The sequence below is a fragment of the Lepisma saccharinum genome, chromosome 15 (assembly GCF_977018435.1).
Source record: "Lepisma saccharinum chromosome 15, izLepSacc3.1, whole genome shotgun sequence".
In the NCBI taxonomy this organism is placed as follows: Eukaryota; Metazoa; Arthropoda; class Insecta; order Zygentoma; family Lepismatidae; genus Lepisma; species Lepisma saccharinum.
Genome location: NC_139243.1, coordinates 17,927,655 through 17,950,592, shown reverse-complemented (window position 1 = coordinate 17,950,592; position 22,938 = coordinate 17,927,655). Strand labels below are relative to the sequence as shown.

The window sequence follows — 22,938 nt, the reverse complement described above, 5'->3', positions numbered from 1 at the left end:
CACAGGAAGGAAATGAATTTAAAATACCAATAACAAAAAAAAATAATAATAGCAGTCACTGAATATTATACTGTAGAAAACCAAGTGTAGCATAGTAGAAATGCATTATATTTGTGTTTATGTGGAATGCACCATAATTTGGACTTTCTACTTGAAGCAGGCCAGCAGGATAATTCTGGTGAATACCTCACAATCGCCACTGATCCTGGAGGATCCACAACGTAAGAAAATAATTCCCTTAAGTAACATATTAGCTTCATTCCGAAATGATCTATACTTCAATACAAGCACAAATGAACAATTAAAAGAGTAGTCATAGGATATTATGTACAAATAAAAGTAGACTCAGTTCAATATTATAGACATACCATTAGAAAAAAGAAAAAAAAACACAAATGTTGCTAATGGATATCACACAAAATCTTATCAAAACACAAGGAGGAACTGAATATAAAATACCAACAAAAATAAATAAATAGAAGCAGTCACTGAATACGACACTGCACAAACTAAGTGTGGCATAGTGGAAACACAATATATTTGTGGTTGTATGGCATGCACCATAATTTGGCCTTTACATTTGAAATAGGCCAGCAGCATAATTCTGGCGAGTACCTCACAATCCACACACCAATCCTAGAGGATTCACAGGGTAAGGTAAAAAGAGTTCTTTCAGGTATTAACTTATTTCAGACGAGATATGACCCATCTTCAGACTCCATGAAATTTACAGCAGAAACAAATGTTCCATCTTGTAATTGGCAACTGTTATTCTTCTTATCACAGGAAACTATTGAGTACAGATAGCAACTATATGTTTTATATTGGGCTGTATTTTTTGAATGGTCTCCAATGATGGGGCCTTCATTGTGAGGCTGTGAAAAATGTGGGTTTTTTGCATTAGGTTTGAAAGTTTGAGATTCCAGAACATTTAATTCCAAATATCTTCTTAGTAGCTGTTCCAGTGGTTTATCATGCTTCCTAATAGATTTTTTCAGAAACTGTAAATAATTTTCAAAGGGAAATGAACTAAATTTATCGAGTGATACAAATTTCCTCACATCTGTAGCCAAATGTAGCAAGTTATGAATGTTATGAGATACATACTCTTTCCCATATAGTATAGCAAAAGATGTAACAAAATGTTGCAGTAAAGCTTCAGCATACTGAATGTTCCTGGGGTCAAGAGTTAAGCTGCAGCTACACAAGATTGAGATGGCAACATGGCAACATGCAGTGTGAGGAAGTTGAGATATACATCCTCTCTCAAAACATTTTTGAGGCAAAGTGGGCCTGTATACAGCAAAAATTGCCGAAACTCTGTTGCCTTCCAGTTCTTAACCTCTAACAATGGCCGTGGTTTCCTTACAAAATCTGCAGGTGTGGTTTCTCGCAATGAAACAAGTTTCTCGGAAATTCTCTTGATGTCATTACCAGCGACTCTCACTGATAATGGCCCAAACATCCACAAATACAGCAACTTTCACATTACACCTAGACACACCAAGTGCATGTAATCAAGGGGTACATTTGATAGTCCAAAATGCGGTATCAAATTTAACACAGTTTCTGCAGTTTGGTAATCTTCGTACTCGTTTATCCGGAATTCTTCATCAGTTCTGAGTCTGATGGCCCCATTTCCTTCAGGAAAACATACTCTACCATTTAAATATGTGCCTTCAATGACACACTTCGTACAGCTATTGTAGCCACTGTGTCCCTTTACTGAGAGCACAAATGACTTCGCAGGTGCATCACAAATTAGTGCATGTACATTAATTTTGACAATGTCATCGCCACTTGTGCTGCCATCATTGACTAATGATACTGCCTCATTAACAAACTGCTCTAGGAATTTATTAGCATCCTTGGGTTTGTCATTTCCATGATACACTCCCACAAGAAAAACCTTTTTAATAGTGCTATCTGAACATAATATCGGCCATAAGCAAGATGATGAAGATCTTGACAGTGGCAGTCCATCAATATTAATTAGCAAGTTAACTGTGTGAATTGGTTGCTGTAATGTTTTTTACATTTGTATAATTTGATTGACCACATCATCCAGACCAAAATGATAATATTTCCCTCCGGCAATGCACGTAATGTCAGTTCTACGAGGTGTTTTCAATAATGTCCTGGCATCCTTTGGCAATTCACTATCTGCATGCTTTTGCAATATGCACAAAAGTGCAGATAAAGCATTTTGGGGTATTTTGAATTGAAGGGCCCAAACTGCTAAGTCCTCGTGTAGATTGGCATCATCCATTTCACTGGAAGTGTCAGATTCATTCCCTCTATCAGATTCATTTATTTCACTCTCCACATTATTACAAAATGAAATATCCTCAACAGATGGAATCTTAAAATTGTTATCTACATCATATCTTGAAAATATCATGTCACTGGAATGAGATGGCATATCTTCCACAGGATCTGTGTGGCTATTTGTATTATTAAAATTGTGAAGGTTACTGGAATGGGATTGCATGTCTTGAACAGATATTGGGTAGCTGTCTCTATTTTTACACTGGTGAAGATCTGGATGAACTGTTGTATGTGGTACACTAAGTCTGTCAAGAGTGTCTGTGGTTTCATTTTGAACTAATCTGCGCAAGTGTCTTTCAGAATAGATGAGTTTTGTTCGTTTCTTCCCTTTTCCATTCATTACACAAAGATGTTTCTGCAAAATAAAATTTATGCTTTACTCAGCAGATTCTAAATGTGAAATTATTGTTGATTGTTATGTGAAATGGAATATACTTTTAGTATAACAAAATGTAAAAGTGGTATGATTTTACAATACCGGCCACTTCACACATTTTTCTTTCAAATTTTGCTTATTCAATAATTTAGGCCTCGTAATGACATATCTGAAGTTAAAATTTGGCGGTCATGTGTAGAACTTGCAAAATAACATGTAGAAGGTTGTGATTTTACAATGCGAGAACCATTCACGGATAGCCCCACGAAACATGCATGGAAAGGTTAGGTTATGCTAACATAGTTAAAATTTCGTGTTTTAGGAATATACAAGGTGGCTCAAAAAGTCACTTAACACCTCGGTACAAGGCCACTGCAGCGTGCAACGTGGAAATGGTGATGACCAATCATTGCCAGGCCAAGGGGGTACCACAATGACGCCACCTGCATGGTTGGCGGCCATCTTGAATTCAACTTCAGAATTTTAAAAGGGAAGGGGACAATATGATATATCAAATCAGGCTAGAATTTCACGAGAAATGCAATGGTGAATGTTTTTTTTTATGTATCTTTAACCAGTAAAAGATATGACTGAATTCTTGTACCAATTTGCTCCTTTTTGAGGTGTTAGAAAAATGCCTTAAAATTTGTTTAGCGCATCGGTAACACATCGAGATGAAAGTGACATCTAGGGAGATAAGTTCGCATGCCATTGCACAAGTTTTAATCGGATACATCCATGAAGAGCTGCGCATTATGAATGGTTGTCGCGAACAATTACAGTGTGATGCTTCCATTAAATTGAAAGTTCTTCACGATGACAAGGCTAATGTTTATGTTAAGTGCCTGACTCAGAACTATTATGAAAAATTGAAATGAAAAATCTCTTCCAAAGTACCCTGTATCTCATAACAATTTCTCATGTCGTGGTGAATAATGAAGCCAGGTCGAAAATACATCAGCTTCATCACCTGACTATGTCATTCTGTTATAATATATGTTGTGTGTCACTACCAGCCATATCATGTTGTTACTTCCAAAGGGCTACGTTTTTTTAAAATCAAGTACAATGTCTGCTTTGTCCATAATTGCACTCAAATATTCACAGAATTTTGACTACAACTGCCATGCACATTTTCTCTCTATCAAAAACTTTTACGTAGGCTAATATTATTCTTGATAGCTAGCATATTCCACCAAACAAGAGCTGACGTAATAAGTTTTGAGTTTCAAAATTACTTTAAAATTTTACTGTACACTCCTGTTCACATAAAGTGGCACAATGTATGGGGCTGGGCAGTTTAAGTATGTGCCACTTGATCTGAGTGTACATTCCACAAATTCTGATTGTAAGTTTGCGGGAGTATGACTATTTTTAGCAAGCAATGTAATTGCAAACAGGCTGTGGAAAAGCATTTTTGGACCTCTTATATGCATTGTAAGTTTAAAATAAAAAACATGAACACAGAAGAATGAAAATTCAATTAGCGAATAAATTAAAAATAAAATATTGTGTCGAACAGAATTTTTTTTCATCTGCTTCATAGCATGTTGACACAGCATTTATCGGCATGTAGGTCCACCTCACAAAAACTCACCACAAAACTACAGTATATTTTTCCACAAGAAATTTTGGTAATTCTTGTTTAAAATAACTTGTAAAATAAAGCTTGTACATTTCAACAGAGCTTATAATTTTGAAATGTTGTTACACTTCGGTTATCAGTAAGTTCCTTATGTAGGGGAAACATGGTGGCAAATGTATCCCCTCGAGAATTAAAGTCTATTTTAATTGACAGATTTGAAATATTTTACATAATATAAAAGTGGTTCCAGCATTAAACAGCAAGGATAAATAACAGAGATATTTTATCCCAAAATATGGCACACATTACTTGCAATGTTGGGAGTACTTCCACTGCTTTTTGTTAGTATAAACTGTTCTTATACACATTAAAGTAACAAAAGAACATGCCGAGAGTAACTATCAGTACCAAAGCTAGCAATCCTAACTACATAAAATGATAGCTGCTGTTGTGGAAAGTCGTTTTGGATTTTATATGCACTTGCGCAAAGCCTTCTACATGGTGAAGTAGCACGCTAAGGTAACTTCACAATACTTTACTTCACAATAATAGATTTCAGATTTCAGAATATCAAAATCTACTAAAAACCATCACATAAACAACTAAATCTTCATAAACCATGTACAGAGGGTAAGGGGTAACATGGCAAATCATAATTTCACAAGTGATGAACAATTAACACAACAAATTTTTGCATGTAAGAAGCATACAAGGAAGAATTGAGTATATTGTATTGAAATTCTCTGAAATTAATTAAAGTTAATTGACTACTATTGCATAATCAAAAGAACATTTTTTTTAAAAAAATATTTTTACCTTTTTCAAAATATAAAATATACACAAATATTTGTCATGTCCTGCTTTCTTTCCAATCCGGTGCACTGCGACAGTGCCCAATCCTCCATTCCATTCCCATGGGAACTTAATTGGGTCACTAATGATTTGACCATAGGCACTGCAGCAAAACCAGATCTTTTGACATGAGATTTTCATAGATATTTTAGACAGATACGGTATTGCATTTGGATGAATTTGGCCAACTTATAATTTAGCATGGTTCATACGCTGAGGAGCCATTAATACTTTAAACATTCAGGAAAATAATAGGAAAACAACTGATAAACTGAAAAAGTGCATTGAAGCAGATTTGTATCTCATATTTTTTGCTGTATAGTATTTTTGGGCTGGTTTTTAAGAAAATTAAATAACTGATAAGAATGGCCTGCAGCTGTAGCAGAATTCATTTCCCACTGCATTCACAAAATGATTTGTTTCATAAATTAAAATACACAATGGAATATTCAAAAATATTTACTGCATCTTGGAAAGACACTGTACATTATTTTATCACAGGTATTCTTCTTCCACGTGAGATGAACAGCAAACTGATTACTAGAGAAGATGCTCAAAATTGAGCACCATCGCAGGGGTAGCAAACACTATTAATAAAATAAAAAAAACTAAATGAAAAAGGTACATTATGCATACCTTGTGAAACTTTTGAAGTCTGGTTGTTAGCTTAATATGGTATGATGCCAAAGTTCATGGGTAACTGATGTGTGTGTGTCCAATGATGTACTTCATCTAAACTAACAAATTAAAAAATGTACATGGACCAACAGCTCTTTGACCAGGGCCTGCCAAATGGCTTTTCATTGGGTGATGCAAGGTCAGCACATCAACTCCAAAAAATCATTATTTCTGGCTTTCAGGACCAGAGCTTGCTACTTCCTTTTTAATTAACGAATGTCCGTTGGCAAGTACAGAATTATATGGAAGTAAAAAAACAGTGTCAAGAAAACACGCAGTAAGTCATCGCTAAAACTCTGCAGTATGCTTTTACAGACGTTAATCGAAATCGAACCATATAAAAATTGCATACCTAGCATGATGAAATCACAATAAAACAAAGGAACTTGGGCCGTAATTTTTATTACATAGAGGCTGTAAACCTAACAACTTAATGAAGTTACATAGTTCGCAGTATTCTACGAGTCTTCACTATACGCAAGGAAGTGAGAACGTTTTTAGGAAAACAAATTTGGTGCATTATTTTGGTGTGGGGGGAGGGTATACTGTAACCGAAAAGCAGATATCTTCAACAACAAAGAAGTACTTTCCGTCTCTACCATTAATTTAGTTCCTTTATACTGTAAATGTGAACTGCGTACAAGGGTGCAACTTTCCCTACGATTTTAGTTTTATGGGGCGTAAGAAGTTCACTGCTTATTTACATCCATGTATCTAAACAAATAAAACGATATATGTATATACGTATATTAATACAGACTTTAAACTTAACTATTTTTACTTCCATTTCTTCTCACACACAACACAACACACGGTGTGTGCATATACATACATATAACAGATATATATTATAACTTGTTTCAGTTAACCTGACTCACTATAATGCAATGTAATCAACTTACCACTTAAAGCACTGCAATTTAGGTAGACTTTTATCCAAGAAGTAAGGTTTCAAATCGCTCAGATTGTAACTCGTTGTACAGTCAGTACGTAGCTTTGTGAATGCCGATTTCCAAGTGTCATGGTGGCCAGACGCTACCGAGTATGCTTGGGCACGTGCATGCGTGAAAGACGGAATCCAACGAGGAACGTAGCAGAGATATACCAGTTATATCCATTTGAAATGTATCCAATATGCCACGTAGCTGAAACTAGACAATGAAACTTTCAAGAAACTAGACAGTGTAATGTTTCAGAAACAAGTCGTGCGGTGCTTCCTGTAACGTCAACACGAAACTCTAATGTTAGAAACCTAAATGAGAGATTGCAATATTTCAGAAACATATCTGCGACTTGGTGTGCTGTATGGGTATGTGCATTTAGTCTGAAATGAAATTTATATGTACAAATGTAACAAGTAAAATTACAATATTTTATTCATCAATTAGAAGTTGAGCGAAGTTCAAGGCATGAAAAATTCTTGAGCACAAAATCATTTGAATGTGTATTCTAAAATAATATATTCTTTAATATTCTTTGTCTGTGCCAATAGTTATTGGCATTCATAATCAGTGGACTTTGGACATAATTTCTGTTAGTTATTGCAATGGTTTGGATTTAACTTTGGTGGGTTCGATACCAAATGGAGGCACATATTGATTCAGGTCCCACATAAAACTGTAGGCCCAGTCCCAATTAGCTGGAAATTTCTACTGTTTGCATTAGACACAATCTACTGTTATCAATTGTACTCTACTGTTTTCTTCAAAATCTACTGATATTCAATGGTTTCCTACTAAACATGTTTCAGTAGACCTAATTTACATGTACAGTAGATAAGCTACAACTGAAATATTCTCTCTGACGTCAGACGAGAAATGCCTACGAGATTACGGCTCTGTCCGAAAGGTACGAAGTACGTACTTGAAGCATGGTTTTGGTGGAAGTGACGTCACCTAGTACAGTTCGAAAGCGTCAAGAACAGGAGTACGCAAATGCATATCTCGCAGTGCAGATGGAAGCTGACTCGATCACGTGATTTCCACACTCGTTGTTCATTTGTTTAAAATCACGGAGGTAGAAAGCTAGCAACACAGGTTAAATATACGTTATGGGTCAGCAAGTTGTTGGTTAAGGTGCTTCTAATGTGTGGAAATGTATGTGTACGAACATTTGAAAATGCAACGTGATTTCTATGGTGAAAAACAAGTGTTTAAAACATGGGGAAAACAACGAGTACTGGTTTTATCTACTGATCGTATTTGGCGCTGCAGTCGAAGTGGAGGATGCTTGCTTCAAGTACGGTCTTGCACCTTTGGGACACGACCTACGTTAGGTTCCATTAGCATAAATACACTTAAAAATTAATTTTTAGGCTAACTGAACTAGACATAGTGGTAACAGTTCGTTATATCGGAGACACATTTCTTCATTTTTAAAGAAGAAACTACTTACGGAAATGAGTTTCTGTAGCATTTTGAAAGTTCGTGGAGGTATTTTCTCACCGTAGAATGCTGCACAACAAGAAATAAGCACTTTTGATATAATAAACTTGCATTTTGTGCAAAGCGACAACATTATGCCATTGTTTCCATAATGTACCTGCAGATGGCACGAGCGTTGAAAGTAACGCGGTCTCGCCAGCGTTTTCAAACGTGCCTTTTTCACGAGAATTTTTTTTTAACTATGCTTACCTAACGTAACCTTGCCGGAAATGGTCCGTGGGGCTATCGTGAATCGTTTTTGGGGCTATAGTGAATGGTTCGTGTGGCTATCATGAATGATTTTTGGAGCTATCCGTCAATGGTTTGTGGGGCTATCGTGAATGGTTTTTGGAACTATCCGTCAATGGTTTGTGATGACATAATGAACACGAAAGTAGGTATTTTTCGGTTAAGAAGTTTGAAACACTGCATACACACTCCTAGCGATGATCCACAATTGTGCGCACCATATTGTATGTTCTGCAACGGAAGAAAGGAACCAAAACAATTACTCGTAATGTGAAACATGTGCAATGTCTGATTGTTTGTACTTATATTTATGAAATAAAAACTATTTCCAATAAGATCCAGACACTTACAATGCAGAAAACATCGAGAACTTCCTGACTGCTCGAAATACCAAAATGTTGGGAAGTCATTTCCCGAAATCGGCTTGGGCTGTGTCGGAAGTAGGGGTGTAAGGGACAAAATTCTCTTGGTCGGGATGGGATCGGTACGGGAAATTTTTAAAATCCCGACATTCGGGATGGGAAATTTTTGGGGACGGGAAATGTTCAAAATTTCCCAAACCTCTGGAAATCTCGAATTCTACACATCATTGTCACATTAAGTGATTGTTTTTGCATTTCTGGAATAAAAACTAACAATTTCTGATTACAATGCACAAAACGTCGAGAATTAACGACTTTTTAAAATGACCATTCGGAATTTCCCGACTGCTCGGGATCACACACACCTGTAGTTGGAAGGATCATAGTAGGGGCATAGGTAGGGGTATGCGTGATCCCGAAAAGTCAGGACCGGGATCAGGAAATGACTTCCCGAGTTTTCGGGATCCCGAGCAGTCGGGAAATACCGAATGATCATTTTAAAAAGTTGTTAATTGACGATTAAAATTACCACCTAAGCGCTAGTGTCGCTTCTAATATGGCCGCTCTACATAGGATATATCCATGGGCCCATTCCGAAAGTCGCACGAGTTTAATGCGTTAAACGAGTTATGGCAACTGGCTGTTCCATAAGTGCATCCGTGCGTTTCGTGAGGTTCATTATGCTGTCCCAAAAGTCGCATTCCGTGCGTCTCGTGCAAGAACGAGATTCACCAAACGCACAGCACAGGAAGCTGGTTTGTTCAGTGAGAATCGTCTGCTGCCTGCAGACACCACGGGTGCATGATGGCTTCAAACTGCACTAGTTCGGGAATTGTATTATAATTTTAACAGAGAGCGATATGAAGCAACATGCACAAGATGAGTGTGCATCAACTGTTCTTACAATGTGATTAAAATGAGTAACAGTATCCAAAGTAGAGTTTATTTCTGTCATTTCATGCATTCAACGAAAATAACTGGGCTCGTGAATCTGGTGAAACCAGTTATTTTAGACTTATGGGACACTCTAGGCGAAAGCACAGGCGCAGCATTTTGTTTAGAGAAAGTTTCCGCATGGCGTCAGCGGAAGGAATGTTCTTATGGCAAAAGTAAACTCTACCGTGGACACTGTTACTCATTTTAATCACATTCTAAGAATGGTCAAGGCATACTCATCTTGTGCACGTTGCTTCATATCGGTCTCTGTTAAAATTATAATACATTTTCCAAATTAATGCAGTTTGAATCCATCAGCATGCGCTTTGTCTGCAAGGAGCAGACTATTCTCACGGAAAAAAACAGCCTTCTCGCCCGTGCGTTTGGTGAACCTCGTTCTTGCACAAAACGCACGGATTGCGACTTTTGGGACAGCATAATGAAACTCACAAAATGCAGGGAAGCACTTATGGGACAGCCAGTTACCATGACTCGTTTAACGCGTTAAACTCGTGCGACTTTCGGAACGGGCCCAACATTCAGTAGTAGTACGTAATAACAGTGTGTTGTCATTGCTGGTATGGAAGAAACGTTTAAATTACGCATTATATTTATATATTGCGAATGTGATGTGAATACCAGGAACTATAACGAAGGTGAAGCTGTGCTGAGAGTGAAGCATTTAATTATGATAATAAAAATAACACACGCAAAATGCACACGAAACTAATGTATACGGACTGGTTTTTCAAAGCGGTTCTGTTTCATCTGCACTGCACCTCAGTCGTAACTGCCTAACTGTGGCTCTCAGAAATGATTTGAAAATTTAACATTTCGCCTGTATTGCAAAGCTTGGGAGGAAATAAATGAAAACATGCTGTTGCAGTTTTTTCCCCAAAAGGCAGGTTGGTTTAATAACAACACCAGATAATGAAAATAATAATAACAATAACAATAACAACATTTTCATTGAGGCTATTTTCAGTCCTCACTGAAAATTGACATACTGAATGAAACAGCAACATTAGTATGCCAATTATGTTTTCCTGACTTACCTTTATGACTATAGACATTAATTAATTATCAAACTATTTTCATCTTTGCACTTAATCGACTTGCACCTGTTCCAAATTACATACATAATACATTGTTTTCGAAAAATATGTTATATTCATAATGAGTAATTTAAAACTTACTTTAATGGCAATAAAATCATCTTTCCGAAAGATTATTTCGGAAAATAGAGTGAACAGACTCGTATTACATTCTTTGTAATTTCCTTGCCGAATTTCAGTTATGCCAATCTTGTCAATCAGTTGTGTTTTCCCTGATTTATTTAAACATTTCAGTTTGTTGATTCCACGGGGTGGAAAACACATTTAAGCTTTTCATTTGTCCTGAACCACAAAACAATTTAGAGCAAAAAACTGAACAGTATACGCTACTTTTTTTGCAAGTTCCTCATGCTTTGAACGGCTTCAACACGGGAAAGCGCAGCGAGGTGTCCTACATGGAGTGGTTACTGAGAATCTCACCAGATGGCATATCGGATAATTTTAATCGCGAATTCTCGACGTTTTATGCATTGGAAGTTTCTGGAACTTATCGGATATTGTTAGTTTTAATTCCAGAAATGCCAAAACAATCATTTAAGGTGAAAATGACGTGTAGAATTCGAGATTTTCAGAGTTTCGGGAAATTTCGAACATTTCCCATCGGGAAATTGCAAATTTCGCCCGTCCCGAATGTCGGGATTTTTAAAAAATTTCCCATCCCGACCAAAAAAATTCGCACATCCCTAGATTACAGACTTGAAGTATGGTCCTGATGGAAGTGACGTCAACTGGTACAGTTCGAATGCGCCAAGTACAAAAGCAATCGAGACCACAGCGCGGACACTGATCCATTGCAGACTTCATAACGTGATTTCTGTACTCGTCGTTCATTTGTTTGAAATCACCGGGGTAGAAAGCATCAGAGAGGTTAAATATACGTTATAGGCCAGCAAGTTGTTGTAGAAAGATGGCGCCAATGAGTGAAGACGTACTTTTATCAGCTCCTCTCAAATTGAAGACAAAATATGATGATGATATGATGCAAAGTGTAAAAGATCTGTAAAAATGGAATTCTGTGTGGCATGTGTAAAGAATGGTTACACTTTAAGTGCGGCAACTTGAATGCCGATGAAGAAATCGACCAAAACAGTTAATGGTTCTGTCCGCAATGTGAAAACGGAGAAAAAAGTGTTGAAAATAAGGAACTCGCGAATCTTTTGCAGGTAGTGAATCGACTTCAAAGTGATATAAAGGAGTTAAAAAAATGAAAATGAAGCCCTGAAAAACAGACTAGAAACTATTGAAAAGGCAAAGGAAATAACAAATTCTACATCCTCATGGACTCAAGTGGTTAGGAAATCAACAAAGAAAAAACATCACATTGATAGCAATAAATTTCGAGAGCAAAAACAGATTTTCTACACTACAAGATTTCCAGACTGAAGAAATACACCAAGAAACTAATTCAAGGATGTACAGAAGAAATGTGAAGCCAAAAAACAGAACCACAAACATCTCGAAAATAGAAAAATCGAGTGCTAGTCAACCAGAAGTGCTCATCTATGCTGATAGTCATGGCAGAGGAATGGCAGAAAGAGTGAAGAGTCAGCTAGGCGATGTTTCAGTGTTAGGTATTGTCAAGCCAGGTGCAAAAATTGGGCAGGATGTAAGTAGCCTAAAACCTCAAAACAAAGAAATCAGCATCTGTGTAGTACTAATGGCAGGTTCAAACAATGTAGCATGCAATGAAGGTCACGATGTGATATATACATTGGAAAAGAAACTACCTGAAATAAGAAACTCTAAAGGGATTGTAGTTAATATAAAAAATAATAAAAAAAGGTCTCATACCAGAATCTTGTGTTAATGTGGCCATAAAAGAGACAAACAAGAATATCAGACACCTGTGCAAAAACTTTAGTAATGTCGATATTGTTGATGTTAGCAGGCTAGAGAGAAACAATTTCACAAATCACGGCATGTATCTGAACCGATCTGGAAAGGAAAAGGTGTCAAAATCAATATGTACGGTGATAACTGAATACATTGTAAACCAAAGAAGATAGTGCAATCCTATTGAACTGAAATGGCATCCCATAAATAATCAGGTAAGTGAAGTGGTAAATGGAAAGAAATATAGTGATGTGGTAAATAACGGAAAAGTCTGTCTTGTGATGAATGGTGAAAAATGCAGTAAAATGGTAAGTGATGGAAAAGGTAGAGAAGCAGAAAATTAACATTGCAGTGAAGTGAGAAAGGATGAAAAAGACAAGGAAGTGGAAAATGATAAAAGAGTTAATGAAAAACAAAAAAGAACCATCTGCACGAACATCCGATAGAATGAGTGTTCCAGGCAAACTTAAAGATGATTTTTTTATTGTAAAATGTAAAAATATTATACAATGCAATATTGTGCATCTAAACATTCAAGGTATTACAGGCAAAGTGTTAGATTTAGAAATGCTCCTAACCAATGAATGTTTAGATGCACATGTACTGTGTGTTACTGAACACTGGCTGTCCAAAGATGAACTTAGTTACCTTCAAATTCTAGATTTCCACATAGCTAGTTTCTCATCAAGGTCTCTAATAAAACGAGGGGGAACAGGCATATTTACAAAAAAATGATATAATTGCCAAACAAATTGTTCCCAAAACTGTGAAACCTATAGAAAAACATTTTGAAGTTAGTGTTGTACGTCTTGCATAATATAATTTAATAATAATATGTTGCTATAGAACACTTGATGCAGACTATACAATATTCATAAAAAATCTGTCAGTATTGTTAGATGAATTAAAAAGTTATACATGTGAAATTGTGGTATGTGGGGACCTAAACATTGATTTTCTAAAAAAATACAGGACGGAAGCTGCACTTTGAAGCCACAATAAACACTTTTGGCCTAAAGCAAATTGTAACTACACCCACGCACATAATGAAAGACACACTCTCCCTCATAGACCACATGTTAATAAGTGTACACTCAAAAGAGTTTCAATGTGAAAACATATCAGTCCCCTTCTCCGACCATGAAGCACAATTTTTATGTCTCACATGTAAAAGAGAAACTACTGAATATCATAGAAAGCCACTAAAAATGCAGAAACGTAAATATGATGAAGGTTCTATACTCATGTTTATTGGAAAACTAAACAGGGAAAATTGGGAAGATATTTATAATTTACCTTCCAAAAACGAAAAATTTAATGTTTCTGAACAAAATTATGTTGTCACACAATGAATGCTTTCCACCTAAACAAGTAAACATATCCACTGAGTTTAAACCATGGGTCACAAACGGAATCAGAATCTCAAGTAGAAAACAAAAAATGCTCCATTCTGGAAGTAAGGTGAACCCCAATCCATCTTTTCTGAAATATTACAAGAGGTATAAGCAAATATGTAAAAATGTATTCCACCAATCAAAAATTAATCATAATGACCGTAAAATCAATAATTCAAACAATAAATGTAAAACAATGTGGGAAATTATAAGAAATGCATCAAGAAAACACCAATCTTTACGTAATAATATGGTGATATGCATTAATGGAAAAGAAGTCCAACATCCCCCTAATGTTGAGAATGCTTCCAATAAGTGTTTTGGAAATGCAGTTCCAAATAGAAGAAATGGGTTTTGGCTGCTCCAGAAGAACGTTCTACACACATAACAGTAAATGACAAATCCTTGTTCATTTCCCCCATTACTGCACAGCATTAAGGATAATCTTCAGGCATATAATAAACAAACGATCTTCCGGCATTGATGAAATACCAGACTTCCTAATTAAGAAATGTTATAGTTCCCTATGTCAACCATTACTACATATAATAAACAATTCCATTGAACAGGGTATTTTCCCAGACAGGCTAAAGGTAGCTGTTGTTAAACCATTACTGAAGAAAAATGACCCAAAGGATTTATCAAATTACAGGCCCATTTTGCAACTCTCAGTCTTCTCAAAAATTATTGAACATGCAATAATGATGAGAGTAGAAAATTTCTGTAGTAAACACTCAATCTTAAGCTTGTTGCAGCATGGTTTTAGGTCCGAAGGAAGCACGAAAACATCATTAGCAGACTTAGTAGAATGTGTCAATAATTGTAATCACATGGTGGGAGTCTTTTGTGACCTATCAAAAGCTTCCGATTCCATAAATCACGAAATACTGCTGTGGAAACTTCAAAACTTACTATCCGTGGACTACCACAAAAGTGGTTTCAATCTTACCTTACCAATAGAAAGCAAATTATATAAATTGCTCACACCACAGCAAAAGGATACACAACACATCAACGCTCCATGAAAAGTGTAACATTTGGGGTGCCTCAGGGAAGTATTCTTGGCCCTCTTTTGTTTCTTATGTACATAAATGATTTACCAAATATTATACATGAGGCAAATGCAATATTATATGCTGATGATACAAATATTACAGTAACAGACACTTCCAAAGATGCTCTACAATCTAAGGCTAATAATGAATTAAACAAATTAGATGACTGTTATATAAATAATAATCTACTCCTCAACAGCAAGAAAACAAATTACATTACATTTTCTACAATCAAACCAGAAACCAAATAAGCCTCAAGCTAATATCTGGGAATACACAACTAGAGCCTAAAAAAAATAATTCAAAATTTCTGGGTATCATTCTGGATGAACACCTTAGCTATACAGAACACATAAACACACTACAATCAAAATTAAGTAGTGTGTGCTATGCCCTTTGAAAAATGGTAGACATCTCAAGCACTCAAACTGTCAAGTGCCTTTATATGGCAAACTTTGATGCTTTACTAAGATACGAGATTATGGTTTGGGGTAACAAGGATCACTCCAATGTCCTTTTCATGCTTCAAAAAAGAGCTATAAGAATCATAGCTGGAGTAAAGAAAACTTATTCATGTAGAACTATTTTCCATAAACATATAATGTGTTAACTCTCCCCTGCATATACATTTATGAATGCTTAATTTATATTAAGCAAAATATTTCCAACTTTGCTACAAATGAGGAAATACATGGCCTAAACACAAGAAATAAGACAAATTTCACATAAAACACTGCCTCCTTAACTTATGTAAGAAAAGTCCCTTAAACTCTTCCATAGACCTTTACAATAAACTACCACAAGATGTGAGGAAAAAAATAAAATTGATGATATTCAAGCACAAGAAAAAACCAATGCTTCTGAAGAATGTCTTTTATTCTATAGCTGAATACATGGAAGCAACTTTTACAAGACAAAATGTATATAATGTAGTATAATCACATATTATTATTGTAAATTTAAATGTCAAATGAAGGTGGATAATTAGTATCACTTAGATGTAGGCTGTAATGTTCTATATCTTCTCATGTTATATTTTTTTGTGGTTTTGATATAATACCAGAGTAAGACCCAATTTTTGGCTATGTATTTTGTATTTGTAAAATCTATTAATGTAGTATGGTATTGTAATGTAAGTATTAACATGTCCTATATTACCATGTACTGTAATTTGTGCACACCGGTACTCCTTGGATGGAAATAAACTAAACTAAACTATAATTCCCTTGTACCTAACATGTTTCTGTCATGTCCAAATGTACCCAGCACAACTCCCTTACATTTTATAGGTGGTGTAAGGGGAATTTTGGCTCGTCCTAGCACATTGTAATGAGGCCTTTATCAGTCACATAGCTACATATATTATTATGTATCTTCACGATCCAATTACAGTTCCAGTTTGATTCTTTCATATGTTTTAGAGTATACTAGGGTATCCCAAGTATATTTTTTCACGAATTTTGGCGATGTTTTGAGATGCTCGTATTCAATGTGAAAGGTCAAGGTCAGGTGACAAAATTCTATTTTTATCCCAAGGTAGGCTTGTTATATATCATTGGAAAGCTTGTTCCATGCGCTGCACAAAAAACTGTATTTAATCTTCCTAGGCCAAATAGGAGCAGAGTTACAGTACATTTAGTATAGCTAAACGAGCTCAGAAAGGGCAAATTCTGCTAACTTTGACCTTGAATAATTTGACAATTGCAAGACAAACTAGACTCAAAAGTTTCATAGTTACTAAGTTCCATACATACTTTCATACCCCAAATTTCAGGAAAATCGGAAATGGTCAGGTTGTGAGCAGTGCTGATTTCATATGGAATGACTCATACTTGAAATACTGTGTAATATTATGTTATTTTCTTACAGAAGTCTTCAACATGTACAAGGCAATGTGTTATGATACACAAAGAAGTAATTATTCAAGGATCCAAAAATTGAAGAAATAATACAATTTTCATATAAAATAAACTAACCTAAATCATTATGAAATAGATAGTAATGTGCAGAAAAATTGGCTCAAATTTTAATGAATATAAAGAAATCAGAATATGCAAGGAATTCAGCAGAAACTTTGTATACACCTTTCTATTAAAGACCCTAAAAAGCCTACAAAAACAGGATACAATCATTCACACATATCTTTACTGGAATACATGCTAGTAAATCATCAATTTTTCGGTTCAAAATTAATTCATTCTTAAGTGCAAAATTTCCTGACTTGTAGTCATTGATACTGCTACATGTGTTTTCAAGTATATATTTCTTGAAGATCTAATATTTCCAACATTTCACTTTAGAGTTCAAATATATATATATTTTTTTAAAAAAAACTCTGGGTAGAGTTCCTCTCTGAGCTTGATATGTGACCGAAATGTAGGGCATGTCTAGAAAAACAAGAAGAAAATAGCCCTAACTACAGATGCCATATTGCAATATGGTATCCAATTGTATGTTTTTGCCCCTTATTTCATTAAATTTTGCAGATATCAGTGAAAATTTTCAAATAAAAAGCATTCTACATGATAAGAAGTTTTCTTCCTATATTGGTACATGTACATCATGTCTCAAAAGGTACTTCACTACTTTGAGGTAATACAGCACAACTTGTAATTGACATGGAGGAATATACTTTGTTGTAGGTGATTCACCAACCTTTAGGGACACCCTGTATGTATGTACATTTAGTAGTGAAGCATGTCTTATGAACGAACCAAGTGATTTTGTTCAAAACAACAGTACATGTAGAACATGCAATATTATCATCTATGCTATCATGTACATACAAAATTATTATCACTAGAGCCCGGAAGTTTGGCAAAATGCCTCTTTTTATCTACTGCATATATTGATAAAATTTTTCTGGATATACGTTTCTTATGTTGTTTCCAATGTTTTGGAAGCCTTTTCATTTTGCCAATTTTGTCTATTTGGGACCCCACTGCCTATTTTTAATTATAATGCCTTTTTTTGCCTTTTTCAATGAAATATGACAATTTTTTTTAAAAAATGTGTATATAAATTATTTTTCTCCCAAAAAACGTTGTTGGCATTTATTTTTCTTCTGTTTATTATGTGAATAATTTTCGCCTTATTTAAGTAATATTGAACTCCCACATGTTTCAACATTGCTGAAGGAGAAAAGTGTGAGAAAAAAGTATTTCATGCTGAGTTAGGATATTGCCTTTCGGTTAACATTTCTTGTGCATGATTGACTGCTGAAGTGAACAGGTTGATTTCAAACACAGAGAAGATATTTCTGAAATCTCCCTCTCAAACCTGAACATTTCAGGAAGTTGCGATTGAGCTTAGTTTACCTCCACAACCCGTCAGTCTTGACGAGATAGGCAGCTATATATTATGCTAACAACCTTCAAAAAATCAGTGAGGTGATCGATGCTCTTCCAGAAAATGAAGCGGCTTCAATTCGTGAAAGATCATTTTCTATTATGAAAAACATTCTCTCTGACAGACGACTAGCAATGAATGTTGAGAACTTAAAAAGCACCTTGTAGTTATGTGCAATCAAGACGGAAAAAATTGAAATGCTCTTCCCAATGTAGATTTTAACATGTTGCCAGAAATTATGAATAAAAGTAAGCAACTTCCAAATGTGCCTTTTTTCGGTTTATTTTGCCTTTTTTTCATTTTTAGTGCCTATTTTCCACATTATAAATGCCTTTTTGCCTGCCTATTTTAACAAAAATAAATGCCTGAACTTCCAGGCTCTAATTATCACATATGCTTTTAAAAGTTTTGTCACATAATGAGTTTATATATACACAATGATATATAACACAAGCAGATAATTGGCAGAAAATATCATAGGCATGCGCACGAAGGGGGGGGGGGCAATTGCCCCCCTAATCATAGATGTCCACAGATTTTTCAACAGAGGGACAAGGAAGGTATTTTTTGATGGGGTATATTGCCCCCCAAAAACACCACTTGAATTTGAAATTATCGCATTAATGTAAATTACTATGACTGAATTCAAATTATACGTGTGAAATATATACTTTTAGGTTGACATTCGATTTCTAAGGGGGAGGTGTGGCCATCCTTGCTCCCCCTTCCAGACGTCCATGTCCCTACATTATTATACTTTCATCTAGAATTTATATGGGTATTGATGGGTTGTATATACTGCCATCAATGCAATGAAACTAAAACAGTGAGATAAAATGAGATTTTTCTTTCCCGACTGAACTTTCATCAAGGCTCCCCCCCCCTCTAATCAGAGGGTCTGCGCACGGCTATGGAAAGTATGTACAGTTCAGACATGAAATTCCTAACCATGATGCTCCATCTATACAGGTGGAAACTAATGGTATCATAGCTTGAAAAGCCTATCAAAGAAACAAGTGCACAGACAGAAGAGATTTCTAAGCAATATCTGTTTAAAAGCATTGATTGTGCCAAATCACTACTCCCTATGTGCACATAGTCCCAATGTTTCCTATGTACTATGGTACATGGTCTAATGTACCCTTTTCACATGTCTAATAAGTTTATCTTCACGGCTAAAATATTTGTTGCAAATTGAACAAATGACTGATTTCTCTTTCGAGTGTACTCTCCTATGTAAATTAAGGTAGTCTTTACGGACAAAATCTTTGTTGCAAATTGTACATTTGAAAGGTCTTACGTTTGTATGTGTCCTCATATGTATATTAAAGTTATTTCTGTGGGCAAAAACTTTGCTGCATATTGAACAACTAAAAGGTTTCTCTTTGGTATGAACTCTCATATGCACATTAAGAATTGATTTTTGGGCAAAATACTTGTTACAAATTGTACACTTGTAAGGTTTCTCTTTTGTGTGTACCCTCATATGCATATCTAGTTTATTTTTACAGGGAAAACCTTTGCTGCAAATGAAACAATTGAAAGGCTTCTCTTTGGTGTGAATTCTCACATGCACATTAAGAGCTGGTTTATGGGCAAAATCTTTGTTACAAATTGTACAATTATAAGGTTTCTCCTTAGTGTGTACTCTCATATGTATATTAAGGCCATCTCTACGGGCAAAATGTTTGTTGCAAATTGAACAATTCAAAGGTTTCTCTTTTATGTGAACCATTGTATGTCTAGTAAGACCTTCTTTTTTGGAGAATCCTTTGTTGCAGAATAAACATACATATTGTTTTCCCCTGTTATCATCCTTGGCATTGTCTGTATCTTCTTTGGTTTCAGAAGTTTTTGGTAAAAGTTTTACCCCTAATATTCCTTCTGTACTGATAAATTCTACATCATCTATTGGCTGCTCTTCTTCACTTAATTTTCCTGCAGATTCTGGCAAATATATAAATGGTCTTGGAACATCTTGGACCTCTCCTCCCACATAGCTGTTGTACAGGTATCTGAAAAAAATAGAATAGTATAAAAATGTAAATGTGCTTCTAAAATAATGACTGATATCTGCATATCATTGACAAAGGAAAAGTAGTAGAATATACTGTTTATTAAGACATACTCTTAAAAATGTAAATATATTAATAGTTTAACAATAATGACTAATATTTTTTAGAGCTGAGCAAAACCATGATAGCAATTTCAATAGTGAACACATATATGTGATATTGCTTTACTTGTATGACATATTAAATTTCAGTATGGAGAACATCAAGGGAGAATCATTTATTTTTCGTGCTAAAATGAAATGACCTGTACTTTAATATACAACTTCACAGGAAATAGACAATTTCACAACATGAAATATTCATGTTTGGAGAATAACAGACCCGGAAGATAATAATTACACATAAGCGAGATACTATTTCCATGAAACTTACTTGTAGGTTCTATTAAATTTGGTGGCTTCTGCCACCATAAGCACCTTGCCACCATGTTGGCAGAGGTAACTGAATTTAATAGAACTAAAATTAATTTTTACAAAAAAAGTTAGTAACTCACTTATCTTTAATTATGATATGAAATACAAGGTGGTATCAAAAAGCTTCAAGACTACTTCTGTATCACTCCAACAGATGGCAGCACAAAACTATAAGCACAGTCACAGGGAGCACCGACCTTCATAAGTCAGTGTGTCAAGAGACATCGTGTGTACATCGTGAGTTGTGCAACTGGTGATAATCTGACCACGTGCGTTACCATCTGTGTGGACAGCAAGTTAGAATGTGAAATTATGAGTGAAACTTAGCAAATCTGCCACAGAGATGCTTGACATGATTTTGCAAGTTTACGGGGATGCTGCAATGTGTTGTTCCAGGTGCTTTGAGTGGCACATGCACTTCAAAAATGGAAGAATATTACTGGAGAACGATGAGAGATCAGCAGGAGAGATCACATGTGAGGAGAGCTCGGTGACAGGGTGCATTGTCATTGAGCAGCACCAAGTTTTTCGCACAACAAATCCAGCCTGTATTGTTCCGTATGACACATTGACAATGGCAGAAATGTTGAGGATTTTTCTCCCACGTTCCTTATGCACAAGTTGCCAAATGGTTTTGACATTGTTGGGGGTTGTGCTCGTTGAAAGTCTTCCTGATCTCTCGTCATCTTCCAGTGATGTTCTTCCACTCGTTAAGCACATGTGCCACTCAAAACACTTCGAATGACTCATTGCAGCATCGCCGTAAACTTGTCAAATCATGCCAAGCCTCTCTGTGGCAGATTTAACCAGTTTCATGCAGAATTTCATGTTCCAACGAACTTGCTTTCCATGATGAAATCACAGACATGGTAACACACATGGTCAGAATATCACCAGTTGCATAACTCCTGATGTACAAAGGATGATGTCTCTTGGCACACTGACTTATGAAGGTCGGTGTTTCCTGTGACTGTTCATACAGCCTTGTGCTGCTATCTGTTGGCATCTTGTCTCAAAACTCTTTGATACCACCTTGTATGTTGTAATAAAAATTAAGCTGAAATAGAATCCATGGTGAAAACATGGTGATGTGTATACAGTATATCGTTCATAATCATAATCTTTATTCATTCGTTGACCCATTTTTTCATGGGTATGGATTTTGTCAGTTACATGAAAATACAAGGTATGTTATACAATCAATTACAGTATAAAAACAAAAGATTTTTATATGATGCACATATGTGATAAGAAATAAAAAAATAAATTGTACATTACATTCACAATATTAAAAACAATGATATGCATATATATATCTGTATAATATATATTGATGCGTTCACTGGTTTCAATTAATTGAACTACGGGGATCGTTACTGTGAACGCTTTAGGGGTCAGATGGTAGAACAAGGTTACATTTTATGGTCCCCATACAATCTCGCTGACAGGCTTCTGGCAGGGAGTGGAATGATTTCAAGGGATGTAGACAACGTACATCTTACCTCTCGGCCAAGCAGTTGAGTGTGGACGTCAGGCGACAGAACACAGAGTCATGAGTCCTGAGTCTTCTTGCCTGTGGCTTGGCGATGAAGCACACGCTGGTCTTGAAGTATTGGCCTTAGAAAAGGCGCCGGGACAATGGTCTGACCGACGGCTACAAGTTGCAGGCCGTGGTACTGAAGATAGTCAACCCACGAATGTACTGCGGTTGCCTTAGGCAAAATTTTCGTCTCGGTTTCCCGAGCCAGGCTGAGACCTGAAAGGTGTCGAGGTCTTCGCCTGGTAGCTGGTATTCTTCTAGAGGTCCTTTGAATTCTGAGACTTGACTGAGCCTCGAATTCTGGTGCTTAGCTCTTTTGAGCTGCTGGCAAATACTTCCTAGCTGTTGGACAGCACTTCCATATTTGCCAACCGAT

At 35.8% G+C, this 22,938-nt stretch overlaps 1 protein-coding gene across 1 annotated transcript; it reads right to left on the bottom strand.

Annotated features, from left to right (window-relative positions):
• Positions 1-689: 689 nt before the first annotated feature.
• Positions 690-22,028, bottom strand: LOC145999150 (uncharacterized). The gene is given in 5 exon segments (XM_083136083.1): positions 690-1,232; positions 1,235-2,683; positions 20,327-20,549; positions 20,982-21,065; positions 21,901-22,028. Coding segments are annotated over 5 exon segments (2,427 nt in total).
• Between the last annotated feature and the right edge of the window lie 910 nt (positions 22,029-22,938).